Here is an 18,109-nt window from a genome sequence, read left to right as displayed (position 1 = left end):
TGAAGTCACTAAATTAAGTACTTTTTTGGTCCTATTAAATGTCTAATATTTTCTTATTTTAACTACCCTAATAAATGTCTCATTTTATTTTTATTTTTAGTAAGTGCACTTCACATTCCACTAACTCATAAAGACTCACAAGTATTATAAAACTAAATTGTAGAACAATATACACATTATATACCAAATAGTGCAACACGCATTGACAATAATTGAAAAAAACTGGATTGGAAAACTTGCCAAAAAGGTTGGGAAAAAAGCAATATAGCACTGTACATTATATCCACATTTCATTTTATCCCAAAACAGCTTTCTAAGTAATCTTAAGAATTAATATGTTCTATACAATAGCGTCGGCTTGGCCTCAGCACCAACTTAACCGAATCCAAACCCTTCGTTGCCTTCATGAATTGCAAGCAGTAGTCTTTCCTCCAAATGCTGTTTAGAGGGGTATTCTGGTAGATCCAACTGGTTGAAACTGCAGACATCCACATCGACCATTAGAGCTCAACCCGAAACCAAGCCATTTTCATAAAATGTAGTAATAAAATAAAAAGAGGCTCACCATGTATGAGCAGAAGGCAAGTGATCAGGACTGCCGTATGCCTTGTGAATCTGGAATTTTTGAGATCCTGAAATTCCTTGCAGTGCACTGAATCCTTCCAACGGCACCTGCAGCGCAAAACAAAAATGTTGCTTAATACAAATGAATCATAATTCATATTCATATAATATAATAAGAGACAATACGCAGCAACTTATTATTAGCATATTCATAGTCACATGTGGAAGCTTGAACTCAACACTCTTCAGATCCACAAAGAAGAGAAACACAAAAGAAAGCAAGAAAGAAAAGTACCTTCGAGGTTCCAGTCACAAATTGTAGCAGGCGAGCCTTATCCTCCTTACTTAATTCTTGAACAACCTCCCAGAACCATTGAATGGCAGGGGAAGCAGCAGTGTAACCAGAGTACTCCGTGTTTGCCCTCAGATCATCCACTGGAAGGCATTAATATTTGCATTAGTTTTTAAATTGTTTATGTAAAAACTTATGCAACGATAGGAGATGCAAAAGATAAAGTGGGTAGTACTCACAGTCAATGTCTGGCAGCCCACTTATCAGGAGTTCCAATTCCTTGTCATGGAAAATCGATATTAAATCACGAAGTATTAACTCATTGAAACCTTCCATAAATGCATTAATCTGAGGACGAATAGCAGTCGTCAATCGATGCTCAGCAACTAAATCAACATACTGGTGCTTGTTTTCCTCAGTTACTCTGATATTTCGACCACCAGGGATCAGTTCATAGTCAGTTACCTGAATAACAAAGTCACTCAATTAGCAAACATGACATTTTAAAAAACTATCAAGTCATACAACCAGAAAAGATACATACTTGAGTAGGCTCGTACAGAATCATCTTCTCCTCATCAGCATCAATGCTAAATGTTAAGTCTGGAATATCACTAATATCATTCTGCAATATGACAATATATAAAATTTAGACCAGACCAGATGCATCAAAAACACTACTGAGTCAAGGCCTCATGCACATCAGCTAAAGGAGATAAGGGAGATTTTCAATATGATTACCTCAAGCATCCATTTTAAGTTCTTAAAATAATCTGGATCAATAGCTTCAATGTCATGATATGTAACTTTAACCCCAAGAATGTGCTTGTAAAATGACCGAGTGAAGTGGACATCAAGGAGCTGCCCATCAAATAGTGCTTTCCCCACCTGTAACCATGAGTAAAAGCATAAATTTTTCCTGGTAAACAGCTATCTTTCACATCAGATGAAAATGAGAAACACTTACAACTCGTCCAACAAACTTGAAGTAAGAAAGATGCTCTGTTTGGTAAGCAGAGTTGGGGTTCGGCTGAAATGTGGACTCATTCCCTACTGTTGTAAATAGTAACGCCCCCTTGTCAAAGATTACTCTGGATAGCAACTGATACCATTCCCTTGTAAGGCCACCAGCATCAATCCCTTCCTCCCCTTGGAAATTAACAGTCAATCTACCTTTCAGATCTTGTGCTGATCTCATACGCAGCTGATTGTATGAATCTTCAAGAATGTAAGCTCTTCTAACAGATATTCTGAGAGGACTGTGGTGATGATCATGTTGATGCTTGATCTTGGACCTGAAGTGAGCCCTTTTATTATCGAAATCAATAAACCGAGGAACCTTCAGCATGAGTGAAAATGACTTTTCTAGTAATCCAGGATTTTGCCTGATAAAGGCATTCAGAAGCTTTCTGTGCTTTTCTGAAAACCTTAAGAAAGCAACACGTTTATCATCCACATTTAAAGAAGATCCTACAGTCTTCTGTTGACTAGCAGATGCAGCAGCTTCGTCAACATCAGGAACAGAAGCAATTCCAAAATCATTGCCTGCACCTGACTGGCCAGGGTGCAACTTCTCGCATACAACGAAGAAAGATTCAATGTATGGCAATACGTTCTGGGTACCTGCTGGAAGTGGAGGCACTGAACTGGATGGTTTAACAGCAGAAGGGGACAAATCAGGTGCTACATCCGAATAGTTCTCTATTTTGCTGATGCAACTGCTCAGCTCCTGCCACAGAGGCTCAAGAGCAGTATTAATATCCCGAACTAGAGAAATAGCAGTATTATGCTCAGTATCAGGGGTAGTCTGATGCTTTTTGTCCTTTTCACGAAGCAAAACTACTAAAGAGCTCAGTGCCTGCAAAACCCTGAGAACTGGAGCCCCATGAGTAGTAGTGTTAAGAAGTGCTTTCTCTATGTCCCCAAATAAGTGCAACTCTTCTATAGCTGAATGGGTAAGGCTTTGAACTGAACCAGCAAGCTCATTGATAAAGAGATGACAATGAATAGGAGCAATAGCCACCAGCTTTCTTAAAACATCCGCCACGAGTGTGTATGCATTATCTGATAGGCTGGAGATATGAAGAGAGAAGTTATAAATTGCATGAGCAATATAGCAAAACAAGTCAATTAAGTATAACTTCAGGAAAGGGGTGATGATACAGTTATCAACAAGCAAAGCGACAAAGCCAAGGGGATATCTAAATTGTCAAAATTTTGTATGATAACCAACCATTCAACAAGACATGGTATCTTCTAGAAATATCTTTGTAATATGCTAGTTCAACCAGATGCAAACTTTTCTAGAGCGCCATAGACTTTTAAAAACTACTCCCTCCTAATAGAGGCATTTCATTTTCTGCACTCGTTTTGAAAAAATGATATTAAATAGTTAAAGTGGATAGAGAGTAAAGTAAGAGAGAGAATAATGTAGAGAAGAGTCTTATCTACAATATTCTCTCTCTTACTTTACTTTTTCTCCACTTTAACTATTTATAATTTTGTTTTCAAAATGAGTGCGCAAAATGAAATGCCTCTATTACTGTGGAACGGAGGGAGTACATAACATATATGATCATCCCATCACAACGCCCCTTTTTCAGAAGAAACATTGTATGATCTCAATCACAAAAGTGAAATGTCCATTAGAATCTAAAGAGATAAATGCAAAAGAGAGTTACTGCTTGATTGAAGTGAAAGAATCATTGTTTAATGACGTTCACAAGTCAACGTGTAAAATTAACTTTACAGACAGTGTGTGGATGCTAAGAAAGGTATCTACTATCTACAGATCTACCAAGTAAAAAGTGGTGAAAATCCACAAATCTCAGCTTACCCTTCACGTGCTAGCAGTGAGCATAGTAGCTGAAGTTCTGGATTAGGCAAATTGTTCAGAACAGTTTCAGCGATTTGCTCGCTATCAGCCTCTGGAGATGTTGCTTGCATCGAAGAGTTACCCTCTCCTGAAGCCATAGAAGAGCCTACATTAATATCAACAGCTGGTGTAGAAATCTGAGGGTCAGACAGCTGCTCAGGTGCAGATGAACCTGCCTCGTTAGATGGATTTGATTTCCTCTCACCATAGTCAATAACAACATCCAACAGATTTAGGAGCTGCAACAGAACAATAATAAGCCACATAAATCCAAATGGTCATACAGTGTGGTAATTTCATGGTAAAACGCACCTGCTCCAGGTGAGCAACACTTCTTAAATAAAGTGACTGGTTTAAAAGGCTAAGAAGCAATGTAAAGGATGCCTGCCCTTCCGGGTATTCCTTCTCTTCATCAAGAAGCATAACAGATTTTCCCCGTTCTTCATCAGAGCTTGATGACTTCTTAAACTGTGGCAATCTGAACTCAAGCAATAGCTTGGCAGCCAAAGGATGATTACGAGCTAGGTAGGTAAGGGTCTCCAAAGCTCGCCGAGACACCAAAGGTGGCACACCTGTGAATAGAGAAATGAATGAAATTTGCATAGTTAATGTCTCCTATATAGAAGATTAAAAAAACGGAGAAAGAAATTTGAGATCTTAATAACATGATCGTAGAAGCAAACATTCATTTCCACTACATCCTTTAGCAAATGAAAAAATTCAGAACTGCATTTAAAATGGAAGAAGATTTTATAAAGGCAAATTTATTTCTAAACAGGCCTGTCGTAATAAATGGAGCCAGAAAATTAGTAAATGAGATGGGGGCTAGTTACATAAGGAAACTGACTTAGAATTGCAGCAAACACTAAAATAGCAAAAATACCTACCATCAACATATTGAGGGCGAGAATACATCACATGACTCTGGCATGCATACAGCCTATAAGGGGGTTCCACAGCACTTAGATCGGTTTGATATTTCTTTTTGTCCAGCATCAGCAAGTCCATTAAAATTTTTAGCAAATCAATTCTAGTATCAGCATTAGCACAAAGATTTAGGAGGAGTCTCTGCTGACTCTTGTAAAGCGGCTGCAAAAACATAGATCGGTTACATTCACATCTCACACAGAAGAATATAATCGCAGCGCTTCAAGAAAGCCATAAGAGTACCTGAACAACTCGAAGCAACCGGATCAAAGCTTTCAAACCTTCTGTGTCAACTAAAGGGGACCCAACTGCTTCAACTGGCTTAACACCCGTAGACCGACGAGTATGTGCACCACCAACTCTATCCAAGCCATCACCTCGCCTAGAGGACTCGCCCCGACGATTTCGTGGATGTAATCCAAATAAATTTTGATTATATCTGCGTGCAAACCTTTCTCGTAACATATTTGCTTCAGCAACAAGAGCAGGTGTCAAATTTGCAAGAATAGCATCAGACGAGGTTAGGAGAACCTGCATTTCAAGATAAAAGGAGAGCAAAAATATAAGAATGACAGGATACTGGTAAGAAAAACTAAAATAAATATCTCCTGACCAAGTCAAGAAGATACCTCTTCCCGTATGTCTGAAGGAAAAGTTGCAATTATTGAGACTGTGTCCATCTCAACAGGCTGTCCTTCCAATTCTTGGGATTGATGCAGCCTTTGTGCCCTTTGTTGTGCCAGAACTTCTTGACGGATATCAGGAGGCAGTGCTGCAAGAAATTCTGGATCTATATCCCCATTATTTTGTGGCTCTGGATTTTGCACCTGCGTAGCTTCACTTGGTTGAGCAGAAAGAACCTCAGCACGCAACTCCTCAGGGAGTGCATCAAGAAAAGCAGGATCAATGGATTCAGCATCCCGATTATGTTGCTCCTCCTGAGAAGGACCAGTTTGATCAGCTTCCCGAACTAGATCTTCTGAAACTTCACTGACACTGTGGAGAGATGCATCTCTCCCACCTATTGATGCATTATTATTAGTAAACAATGGAGCACCTCTCCTCAGTCGAGCATCACCACCAGCTTGTCTGTCACCACCATCATCATGGCCATCGGCACTTCCAATCTCAACGTCTAGACTCCGTAAGCTCTCACCTAAAGTTGCCCCACTTCCACCACTCTCTTGGCTCACTGCTTCGACATCACGTAGTACATCAGTATGGTCATATTGAGCTTCAACCAACTGAGGTTGTCTACTTGATGTTTCTGTTCCCTGATTTAGCTGGTTTGTAGCAGGTACATTATCGGCACTTCTAGTACTGTCCAATATCACCGAGGAAGGAGGGGTATTACTACCACCATCATTACCTTGATTTTCAGCAGTCGTCTCAGCAAATTCAGAGGATGGACTCTCTTCATTTTTATTTTGAGATTCAACAGCTGTAGTGTTATTAGAAGACTTTTCAGAGGAGGGACGCCTCAGTCTGGATACAAGTACTTCTTCAAGACCTTGGGGAATAACTGATGAGCCTGACCCACCACTTAACTGGCCCTCATTCGACAATAAATTAAACCGGTGTCCTTGACGCCCATTGCGGAGTGAGCGGAAAATGGAGTCCAGACGCGACAAAGAACCCTCAGCATTTCTATCTGAGTAAGCATCACGGTCATTCTCTGTGAAGGTAAGGTAAATGAAAATAAGACACCATTAAGCAACACAAATTTTTTGTTGAGGGAAAACATAGGTGCTTAAGAAAAACGTCAAAATAAGTTGAAGTAAAATGACCATACCTGACAGTCTAGGAGGACCTGTAGATGTTGAAGAATGTGGTTCCACTAGAAGTGGATGCTGCGAAGGGACATTGGTATCACCATTTCTTCCTAACAAATTATAGATGGATGTGGTTCGACCTTGACGCCTGGAGCCAAATATTTCAACTGGCATAACATGAAAAGTTTCATTGGCAATACTATCTCTGCCAAAAACCTCTATGTGGTCAAATACATTTACTCCATTCATTCCCTCCCCTAAACGCACTATAACACCATCTTCATCCTCCTCTTCATCTTCATCCTCATCCATCACCTCTTCATCAAACTCATCTTCATCAATTTCATGGTCATCTTGATCCGTATCTGGGTGTGGTAGGTGATGAGCTTCATCTTCTTCTATATCGTTGTGATCATCATCAGCATCTTCATCTTCATCCTCATCTACTTCGTCGCCTTCATCTCCAGATATCTCATCGTCTTCATCATCCTCGTCTTCATCAAGATTACCTTGTATACCAGAGCGAATTTCAAATCTTATCCCCACAGTCTCATCAAGATTCTGTGTCCCCTCAGCATTTTCCTGCATGTAATCATCATCTGCAGCAGCAAAGCCACCATGAATATCCTGGTCATGCTCCATATCATCAGTGACAGCCTCCGAACCACCATAGTTCTGAACACTCTGGAACAACTCTCTCTCATCTGTTGGCATTGAGTTTTCATTAGCATCGGCCGTAGCATCAACAGCCTGTGAGCTAGCACCATTTCCATCCCTAGCTTGGTTAGGATCAGTAGATTTCAACCGGTCTCCTCTAGCACTAGTAGACTCAAAAGCATGGACATGTTCTTTGCTTACTGACTCCAAAACTTTCACAATTCCAGTAACAACCTTAGGTGAATCTGTATGATCCAAGTCTAACACGCGCAGTGTTCTGGTGAGTGACTGAACAAGACCTGCCTCTATAAAAGTAACAGAAGCTTCTGCTGAAATGTATGAACCTGAAGGTATCCGAGCAGCCAACATATCATTGAGCAGATCAGTGAGGGCCTGAATATCAGACTTTGGGGCCCTAAAACCATTACATGAATCAACAAATTCGTTAAAAACATAACTGATCTCTGTGAAGATTCTTTTCCTTGCTTCAGTTGAGCGAACACCTGATGCAACAAGAAAATGGTTGGCTTTACTAGCCAGTTTATGATGCCAGTCAATTTCAGTTTTCTTCTCCTTTCTCTGATTTTTAGAAAAGGGTAGAAATTTGTGAAGAACATGGTGGAAGATCCCACCCGTTAAGCAAGCATTTACACCCTTTTGAGGAGTTCCCCTGTAGCTGCAAACTTCGGCATCTTTTCGTACAAGGATATGAACAGATGAAGAATACATTAAAAGAATCTCTGTCAAGAGCTTCAATATAAAAACCACCTTAGCCAATGAAACAGAGGATTCTTGATGGCTAGCTACATTTAATTCAGACACAGAAGCAACAGATTTTCCTTTGCTGTTGCTTGCAGAAACATCAATTTCCATATCTGTCGATGCTGATCCCACTTTGTTAACAGATTCATCTTCCAGAGAAGGAGTGAAAGCTAATACTGAATCCAACAGAGTATCAATGACAGTGACAAAACTCTGAGGAGGTTTCTTCTGTATCTTAGAGTTCTTGGAATTCGTATCAGGAAGCTTCCCATGCCCACTACCAACAGCTGCTGGCATTGTGGTGGCAGTGCTTACCTTACCATCATTCGTTTGTTTCTCCTTTTCCTCTGTTTTGTGTTTCTCTTTATCTTTTCTATCCTTCTCCCGATCTTTTATCAATACCATATATGGCCTCTCACCAACCATCTCAACCTGGCAGACGGCTTTAGCAGCTTGCAGAAAAATTACTGGATCCCGTTGAAGAACAGAACTTAAATTTGACAGAAAATTTCGCGGAGTAAGCCTTCCACTAGACTGTCTGTTAGCAAAAGTTATGAAACTATGTCGTATCTCAGACTCCATTGCTTGCTGTAGGGTTTGAGAATCTTCAAGGATGTGGCGAATTATAATAGCTGCAACATTGTCAAAGCCAACAAACAAACTACTCGCAGGCAAGGAAAGAAGTAATTGTAGACCTCCAGAGTCCAAGAAACTAACAGCAACTGAATGAGTTCTTGTCAGGGTAGAAGAGAGCTGCAGAACAGCATGCATTGTTTCAGAAGGTAATTGCTTTCTGATGCAGCCACATCCTATTTCAATTAGTCTCTTTTGTTCCATTGTATCTAAATACTTCAAGGGTGACCCCAAAGACAATTTATTCTGCTTTTCTTCCTCTATGACAATAGACGTTTGGTTGTCTGTATCATTCTTCTTCAAAAGTTCTATCACATCAGCATTTAACTTTGCATCCACTTGGGCAAGACGGTCGACAGCAATAAAAGCTGAAGTTACCCATTTTGGGACTTGAGATGCATCCTGCTCATTTGAATGAATCCATAGCTGGAGAAGATCAGATGCAACTTTAACCAGACCACTCTTGGACGCTAATTCTCGGGCTGCTGAGTCTTCATTGAGAATTAAAGCAAGAACATGAAAGAAGGCAGAGAGCATTTTCTGATTCCCACTATCAGAGATGTCACCACAAAGCTTCACTTGTTCAATGATAAAGGAAATGACTCTTGGTCTTTCTTGGCCTTCATTTTGTGAGCAAATCATGACAAGGAGATCCCTAACAGGGAAAGCTAAGGTCTCCTTCATTTGCAGAAGTACCTTGCATGTCAACAGCAGCTCATCAACTGGTGGGAGTTGCACCAATTCCTCTTCAACATTCTGAGTATCCTCAGTTGTGTCCTCTTCTTTTGTCTCTGTCGTAGAATTTCCAAGAGACATTGCTAGTGCTTGAGCAAGCTCGTCCTCTTCTTGAGGTTCCTCGGGATGTGAAAACAACCATTCCATGGCAAGCTCCACACTATTTGAACCAACCTGTCTCAGAGCCTCTTCTGCCTGAGACCTTGTGAACCCCATCTCCACTATTGTTGAAATAGTTGTTTCAGTAGGGGGTGGACCAGTACGACCCACATTAGCACCAACACTTTTGACTTCCACTCCAGAGAATACATGCTTAAAAATGTTGACAACTGTCGTGATGAACTCATAATTACATTCATGGAACCGAGGGTGCGTCCAAACAGGAAGCACAGCCTTCAATACCATGGACTGAAGAACTTTGACAAATGTTTCTGCATCACGGGGAAATGGAATGTCCCCAGGCACTAGAGGCTGTGTAAGTAAATGTTTATTGAAAGGTGATAGTACGTAGGACGAAGTCGCCAAGTGGTCCAAAAGCTTTCCATAGCTAGCTGAGGGTCCATAAGTCCACAGCTGATCAGCTTTTTCAACATCATTTTGCTTCCCTTCATCAGTCTCCATAGGAGATGCAGGAGCCTTACTAAAGGCAAAAGGCAACTGACTGGTAGCCTCAAATGTAGTCAAGACTGTTCGAATAACTCCACGTCCATATAAACAATTCAATATGACAGGATTGCATGAGTCAGGCTTGTCCAAAAGAATACTATCAATGAACTCAACAACCTTGCCGTAGTACCGGCATTTAGTTGTAACCAAATCCTCAGATCCAGAAGGACTAATATGCCCACCAAAATTCATGTGATCCATAGCTATAGACGCAAAGGTAGATGCCACTGATTTTGAGGGAGGAGATACAGTGAGTGTATCGTCCCTCCGGCGAGATGGAAGCAGCATGACCTTCCCCAACTCTTGAAACAAATGGGTTATGTGAATGGATAGTGATGATACCATATCACAACAAGACTGATGGTATGAACCAGAAGAACCAGATTCATCTTCCTGATTCGCTGCAACCTGTGAGGAAGAAGGTGCATCGACACTCTGTCGTTGGTGAAGACTTGAGGAACGAGTAAGGTCACGATAGAGATTTATGAGGTCAAAAAACTGGGACTCAAAGCTCCAACCAGAAGTCCTCCTTCTCAGTAAAGGATCAAGGAATTGCCTGAACGAGTTCAACCTTGGGTCTTCGGCATCATTCATGCCCAACTCGGACTGCCGAGAGGCATTAACGGTACCAGTGAGTTGGTCCTCCGCTTCGGCCTTTGTGTCTTCAAGCAACGAAATTTGCCATAAAACTTCACGATGAATTCGACCAATATCTTCCAGGACATCTTTGCTTCCATTACCGAACTCAGTAAGCATTGCTGTTACCCAACGATTGTCCTTTGAGGCAGCAAGAAATAAGAGGAACTCCACAAGCGAGAGGGAAGAAAATATCAGAGGGTCTGGGCTGGCCCTAGGATCCAGTAAAAAAGATCCAGAGATAGCACTAGTCCTAGACACAGTTTCTTTCAAATGCTCACGAAGTGAAGAGCAAATAGCACGAGCCAGAGGAGTGGAATGATGTTGTGTAAAACACTTGAATACCATCGTGCTGTGTAAAGCTATTGACATCCCCTCAGATGATTGAGTTATACTTGGGCGTAAAAGAAGTTTCAATAAAGATTCGATACCAGACTTCTCCACAAATAGACGGCATGTTTCTGAATTTTCCATTGTCCTGTGAACTAGAACAATTACATGAAAGATGGACAGCTGAATACATTGTTCATCACTGATACCTTGAACAGGCCCATCTGCCACAGAATCCCCTATGTTTTCCTTGTCATCGGATTCAATAGAGTCCATATCCATTGCCTCGCTACCATCAAGTTTTTCTGACGATCCAGAGCACTTGGTGTCCCCAAGCAATGCGATCTTATCAATTATTTCAATCATCAGATCAACACCATATCCTCTCAGTGAAGACACATGCCGGAATAGCTCTTCCAAAGCATTTGCTAATGGAATAATGCCTTCGCTCATGGCCATCACATACTTTTTGTCAGTGAAAATGTCAACAAGGAAGTGTAAAGCAGAAGTTTCTCTTACAGCCTCCAGACCCTTGGAGTTGAGGCAAATAGCACCAAGACCATTCGGAATACAAGTGATGGCTTTTGAAGCAGGAAGTACTCCAAGCACAATGGATGATAGAAATGCAGATGGAAGGCCCAAGTCAAACAGAACATTAAAACATGTTGGATCTTTGTGAATCATTTCACTCATAAGAGTCACAGCTGAGGAGTAGATGTCACCTCCAAACTTTTCCTTGTTACTGAAAAGCATCAACAAGATGGGAGTTAAAGAAACATCGTAAGAATTCTGTGATCTCGCAGAATTTGCCGTCGCATAAGTGGCAGAACCAAGTGCTTTCAACAATGCCCTAATCAATCGCTTCTGATTGTACAACTGGTCGATATTATATTTAGGACATTCACCCATTGCCATAGAGCTATCCCTTGATCCAGTGAAGTCAATCACTCTATGTACTTCGATCTGTAATCTTTGAACCAAAAGCTCCACCCCTCCTAAATCTCTGAAAAGGGTGACTGCTGTATTGCTGTAGTCCATGAGCTTCTGTAGAGTTTTTGCGGCTAAACAGACAAGATGCAACCGAGAAGGATCTGAATCTTCTAGCAGGGGTAAAAAGGTCGGTACCATCCCTGAACCCCTAACAACACTACCAGAACTTGAAGAAGATATGACATGAAGCAAGTAGAACTGCAGAAGTGCTTCAATGAAAGCAACTGATGACAAATCAACAGAATTATTTAATGATATAATCGCTCTTTGCAGCACATTCAAGAGAATCATTCGATTACCACCTGCAAAACTGATGCTTGATCCACTTAATATACGTGCCCTTTCATGAGATGCCGAATATGCAGCTAACTGTGCACCCAAAGCAGTCATTGCAAGTGTTCTTATGTTTCCTGATATGTTTTCTTCAGATCTCACAATTCTAATCAATTCATTTGTGTATTCTGGCTCATTAGCAAAAAATGAAACTAGCTCATCATGTGAATCACTAGACTGTACAAGCACAATAAAAGATAGTAGGCAAATCTTGCTGTAAAGCCTGCATATTCTGGAGGAACAGAGTGCACGAGCATACCGAATTCTGGTTAATAATGGAAACCTAAGATCTGAAGGCACATTATAATGCTCAATACAAAACTTCATAAGTGACAAGTCATCCTGTTCTTGTAATTGATTATCAGGGATCTGAATTACACGCACTCCAGATGAATTTGTACTATCACTAGCTTCAACATCACTTGGAGAAGTACTGCGCAACTCAAAGTCAAGTGTTGATCCCACGCGATTCTGCAACTTGTCGCTGTCATTTTGTGTCTCCAGTGGGAACAGGCATAGCCCATCCTCCTGGGTCCTCTCATGTAATGTGACACATGAATACAAACCTAGACCTTCTTCTTTGCTACCCCAGCCTTGCGCAAGGGATAAAAGACAAGCATTCACTGACCCACACCCTACCAGCTTTCCACTGACATGCAGCTTTGAAGGTGATATTTTCACAAGTGCAGAAAGAGTCTCAAGAGCTGCGGTGATAATTTCAGGATCTGTTGAAGCAAGCAAAAGCTTGAAATGCTGTGGAAAAGATATAAAAGGTTTAGAAAACTCTTAGAGAAAGCTTGAAGCCTTGAAGTATAAAACCCAAAATGAGCTAAAAATTTCAGAAAAATTACTCAAAAAGAAATTCAAACACCACATTACCTCTATAACACTGAATGAACTCTTGGTGTGGCAATTTTCTAGGATGATCTGCATAACTCTCAAAATTTGCAAAACTGCTTGTTTGGGAAATGGGCTGACATCCCCTAAGATGTCATCTGACAAAAGAAGGTCATTTCTATGAGATAAGTAGGTCTTGAAATACGTTTCAAAGTGCAGAAATAGAGGCCCCCAATGGTGGAAATTTCCCTGAAAAATAAAATGGGAGTGAGAATAAATGAAAGAGATGAAAACAGAGGAAGAATAATAATTATAAGCAAATTTGAACAACCTTGCCATACTCCCAGCGAAAACCAGAAAGAGGTATCGCTATATCCTGTAATGGGCACTGAATCACCTTGTCGACAAAAGCCTTTATTCTTGGAGGCTACAAAAGATATGCAAACCCATTACCTCTAGCACACAGTAATTTTGAAAAAGGAAAGAAGTCGCAGTGGATTTCAAATGTTCACTTGCATCAAGTAAATGAAATTTTGATAGACACCAATATCTTCCTGCTTGTAAATTAGTTAGATAACAAATCAATCTCCAGTAACAGTTCATTCAGGCAGTTATTATCTTTGTGTAGGCAAAGCATTAGTTCACTGATGCATAAAGGGGACATGTCACCAAGGAAGGAGGTTTTCAAAACATATATCAAGAACTGGCTAGCTAAAGAGAACTACTTTACATTCTAACAGTGTCAAAATCATCTGAAAATAATACATAAAAATAAAACACAATAGCTTACCAAGTTGTAAGAAAAATTCCCCTGTCAAATGTCATTATTCAGGCACCTAAAGTTTTTGAGTAACAGATTTGGGTATTTCAATGCATCTGCATCTACATTCATTCCCTTATTATGTTTAAATAAGTTCACCAGACGATATCGCAAAGCTTGTAAGTGTGGCCAAGACTCGTCACGCGTAACCAGCAAGAAAAAGGCAGATCTTTTATTTGAAAAATAGTGCGGTGGAAATTATTTATTTGTAATTTTTTATATTCTACAACATGTCATACAATCTAATTTCCCACTTTTCCTTTTCCTTGTTTTAATTGCAATTTCACACAAATCACAAGCAAGCTACCGTAGAAAATATTCCTTTTCCTTGTTTTAATTGCAATTGCAGATGAAAAAACAATATTATCAATTCAATAAAAATTATAGCAGGACTTCATCAATAGCATCGTCAAGGGAAGAAATTTTAAGAAATGTTTACAAAATTTATATAAGGTGAGTTCAGTTTTGTTGAATATTATCAAAATGAAAGCTACTGTAACCAACAGGCAACGTTCTCATATAATGAACATTGGTGCTCTTTGTTGTGCTAAGTGTTACCAGTCACTAAGTATGTAGGTCCTAGAGAATGCATGTGTTGGTGAAAGTAAGATACAAGTTAAATAGGAAGCTTGCTTATGGGAAAATCATGTCTGGTACAGCTTTTTAAGGAACAAGAAGCACTCTAATTAAGTTAAGAGAAAACACTTCTAATCTCTATCCAGCTAACTATGGCCCAGTTATATGCATAGTAACAGTCATCACAAAATCTCAATAAGTTTTAACCTTAGTCACTTCTGAGAAATTATTCCTATCATATTGGATGTCAATATTAGCTCTTGTCTTCCAAAAGAAAAAAGTGTCAAAAGAATAGATGCACATTATTCTGCAAAAGCATAATTTTTAACACCCTTAATAGCCTAAACCTGTCATAACTTCCATATTCCTATGGAACCACCATATTCATATATATAGTCGCCTTGAAACAAACACATTCAGTTTACACATTTTTATATCCATGGTGATACGGTATAATGGTTGGATCAATACAAAACTAGTTTTAGGCCACGAATTCTATATTTATCTTTGCAGTCTGATGCTGTAATTCATAATTTATTTTTATTCAAATAAATTAAACCATGAAATATAAGAACAGCCAACTTGCTTAATTCCAACTTATCACCAAAACATCACAAGCACTTGGGGCTCAATCCAATCCTTCATCCAGTATTCCAGTTACCACGACTAAACCCCCAAAGAATGGGGTTTTTCTTATTTAGTTCTAGAGTAAAGATATCATTCCTTGAGTGTACTGAACTTTTTTTTTGTTCCGGATTTGGGAGAGACGCATGACCCTCATGCGTCTCTCTTTTAATGAGACGCATGATGATTATGCGTCTTTCATAAAGACGCATGAGGGTCATGCGTCGTTAAAAAAACGAAACAAAAGAGAGACGCATGACCCTCATGCGTCTTTATGAAAGACGCATAATCATCATGCGTCTCATTAAAAGAGAGACGCATGAGGGTCATGCGTCTCTCCCAAATCCGGAACAAAAAAAAAGTTCAGTACACTCAAGGAATGATATCTCTGCTCTAGAACTAAATAAGAAAAAACCCCCCAAAGAATCAATCCACAGTACCATACCCAAAACACAGACCACATAAATAAATAGCATAAAAAGGATAGGCACAAGAAGCGTACAGGCTCTGCGTCGTGTTTAACGGAGGGGCCGATTGCCCCTTCACTAGAGAGGAGCTGCCGAAGCCTCGACGGCAAGCTCGATCGTATACTCGCCATTTATTCCGTCAACTGCAGCAAAACAAAAACCTAATCATTCAAAACAGCAAGGAAATCAAAATCAAACATAAATACGTAAGAGCCTAACAATCAATCCAATTGCATAAACGTCAATGGCGGCTCACCACAGCGCACGCTTGCACATCCGGCGGGTCTTGCACTGTACAAAGCGATAGATATATAATTATGTACGCACGCTGTGTGCTGTACGTATAGGTAGAGAGAGAAAGAGAGAGGCTGTTGATGGAAACCCCAATAAATAGTGGGTTTAATTTTATCTCTGAGTGCGAAGTTGTTCTTGCGAAGAAGGGTTCACACACTAACACTCGAGTGTATACACACACACATATATGTATATTCACTCATTTCATCGGAGGGGCGATTTTGCTATTTAGTCCCTCTATTCCTACTTTATTCTTTTCTAACGCATTTCATTGACCGGCGTTTATTTGGGATAAAGGATGATTTGATTTTGTGTATCTTTCTATATAATTTTATTTCATATTTCTCATTTTTTGCTATCTTTAAATTTTCTAATTAGGACTAATAATTTTTGTTATGGAGATTTACTGAAACATGTATAACTGGATATACTGAAAGGCGTGAACAACACTTTCAGATCAAATCAATTTGGTTGTTCTATCAATATTTGATCGGATACAATTCAAATTATAGAAGTTTCGTATATTGATTTTGCGATCCCACTTTGAACCGAAAAAGATCAATCAGAAGAGGTCTGAAACGAAACATCGCCTCTCTTCACGAAGCATTGCGTCTCTTCCATTTCTTAACTGATTTTAACAGTTATTAAGGAGTTTCGAAAATTGCAAATCAATCATTCGACTATCAGAAATTATATTTTCGGATGAATTTTCTACACAGCAACTTTAATGGAAATAAAAAATTTCCTAGCTAGCCTCGACCCTAGCCAGGGGCTCTGCCCCTTGGACCCCGCAACTCCCGTCTAATCATAATGAATTCAAACAAGCGTGCACTCTGCACTTCCAAACTTATATGATGTCTCATTATGATAATATTAATCAATCAGGTTAATCCAATTACACTAAAATAACCAACAATTTTGACCATATATAATAATACTAAGAAATCGTAGTGATTGTAATCAAAATATTAGTACTATTTTTTAGGTAATCAAGATTAAAATCGTGATAAAATATAAGTGTTTAGAAGCAAAGATTTTGTTGCAATGTAAAATAATTTGGTTGCCCCTCTTAAAAGTATGACTACATTTATATCCGTCTAATTTATATACTAGTGGATTGAGAAAAATTAAAGATTGATTAATTAGCTGAATTAAACTAACAAATCTCGATTGATGATTTTTATTCATTAAAATAAACTGATTTTAAGCATCCGTAATTAAGCACGTAGTGCCCCGGGGAGGAGTCAAAGCTCTTATATAGGCCTAACCTTCCAACAAAACAATGCCTTAGTGAATCGACTCAGCATGCTTCATCATAGTCATCATTTCATTATTCACAATTGTATACTATTTTAAGTCGATTAGTAATACGCTTGTCAATTTCTCTATGATCGAAAATTTTAATTGATATTCTATGACAAGTTTAAATATGATCATATTATTGCAAATGTTTCAAATATATTTAAAAAAAATTAGTGTGTTGATTAACAATTAATTTTAAATCGAAATATCGCATGATATGGAGTACTAGGAGTTTTTTATTGGCCATACTTGTGGCGTAATTGCGTGCTGTGAGATAGAAATCTCATTTTTCTCAAATTTATGTTTTTGAAGTTTCAACTTTTGACAAAAGAATAAACAATATGTCAATATCTAATTTGATGCTTGATGGAGTACGTACTAAACAAGCCCAACAGCAGTAAAGCCCATCAGCCTAAAGCCCAAGAAAGAGTATCAGTTCGGCATGACTAAAGAGTATCAGAGTTCAGTTCGGCACAACCAAAGAGTTCGGCCCCAGCCTACAGCTCGGTAAAAGCCAACCAATCAAACTCTGCTCTCAGGTCGGCATCAAGCTCTACTCTCAGATCGGCAAAAGCTGCTCGGCCATAATTCAGCAGTTCGGTCTCAGTATTCGACCAAACTAGGAGATAATGGACTCATGCAGGATTTCCACCTCCACCACCCACAATCTATTTAGTGGTGTCAAGCAGTCATTAACTCATGCAGGATAGTGGACCCATGCAAGATCGCCACGATCTCCACGACATCCACTACCTAGTAAATGGCTGCATGCCACGATCTAGGTTCAATGTATAAATAGAACCTAGATCAGATAGATAGGTTAAGTTCAAAATAGACTCTCTCGCTTTCTAGAGATCAAATACAAAATAGCAAGTCTGTATTGTAAGCTGTAAGAAAACAGATCAAGCAATACAACTCTGCCCTCATTTCTTCCCGTGGACGTAGATTTACCTCAGTAAATCGAACCACGTAAAATCTCTGTGTCGTGATCTGCATCTTCCTGCATTCATCACCGTC

General features: G+C 39.5%; 1 protein-coding gene across 3 annotated transcripts; it reads right to left on the bottom strand.

Moving 5' to 3' along the window:
• Positions 1–202: 202 nt before the first annotated feature.
• LOC121761544 (E3 ubiquitin-protein ligase UPL2-like) lies at positions 203–15,957 on the bottom strand. 3 transcript variants are annotated; one of them, XM_042157186.1, is made up of 17 exons: positions 15,753–15,957; positions 15,532–15,657; positions 13,341–13,436; positions 13,052–13,258; positions 6,451–12,925; positions 5,288–6,333; positions 4,902–5,189; positions 4,619–4,820; positions 4,044–4,303; positions 3,693–3,970; positions 1,824–2,928; positions 1,598–1,744; positions 1,401–1,481; positions 1,096–1,321; positions 860–999; positions 566–672; positions 203–478 (listed from the first exon to the last, which is right to left on the bottom strand). In XM_042157186.1, the coding sequence occupies exons 2-17, from the start codon at positions 15,625–15,627 to the stop codon at positions 376–378; spliced, it is 10,857 nt and encodes a 3,618-aa protein (XP_042013120.1). In that variant the 5' UTR covers positions 15,628–15,657; positions 15,753–15,957; the 3' UTR covers positions 203–375. The 3 variants fall into 3 exon arrangements, 2 of the variants coding, with proteins under 2 accessions (XP_042013120.1, XP_042013119.1); XM_042157185.1 differs by having other exon boundaries at positions 15,532–15,639; XR_006042028.1 differs by lacking the exons at positions 203–478; positions 566–672; positions 860–999; ... (1 more) ...; positions 1,401–1,481; positions 1,598–1,744 and having other exon boundaries at positions 2,791–2,928; positions 3,693–3,819; positions 3,908–3,970; positions 15,532–15,639.
• Positions 15,958–18,109: the final 2,152 nt, after the last annotated feature.

The sequence above is a fragment of the Salvia splendens genome, chromosome 13, assembly GCF_004379255.2.
Source record: "Salvia splendens isolate huo1 chromosome 13, SspV2, whole genome shotgun sequence".
NCBI classification, from domain to species: Eukaryota; Viridiplantae; Streptophyta; class Magnoliopsida; order Lamiales; family Lamiaceae; genus Salvia; species Salvia splendens.
Note: the sequence above shows the minus strand (reverse complement) of the source record. Positions and strands in the feature narration are given on the sequence as shown.

Excerpts from the sequence above, each read along its gene's own strand:
- LOC121761544 (XM_042157186.1), bottom strand. The coding sequence starts at position 15,627 with ATGGCGAGTATACGATCGAGCTTGCCGTCGAGGCTTCGGCAGCTCCTC. Across the intron at positions 13,259-13,340 it reads TTCGCTGGGAGTATGGCAAG|GGAAATTTCCACCATTGGGG; the intron begins GTTGTTCAAATT and ends TTTATTTTTCAG. Across the intron at positions 2,929-3,692 it reads TCACTGCTAGCACGTGAAGG|CCTATCAGATAATGCATACA; the intron begins GTAAGCTGAGAT and ends TCATATCTCCAG.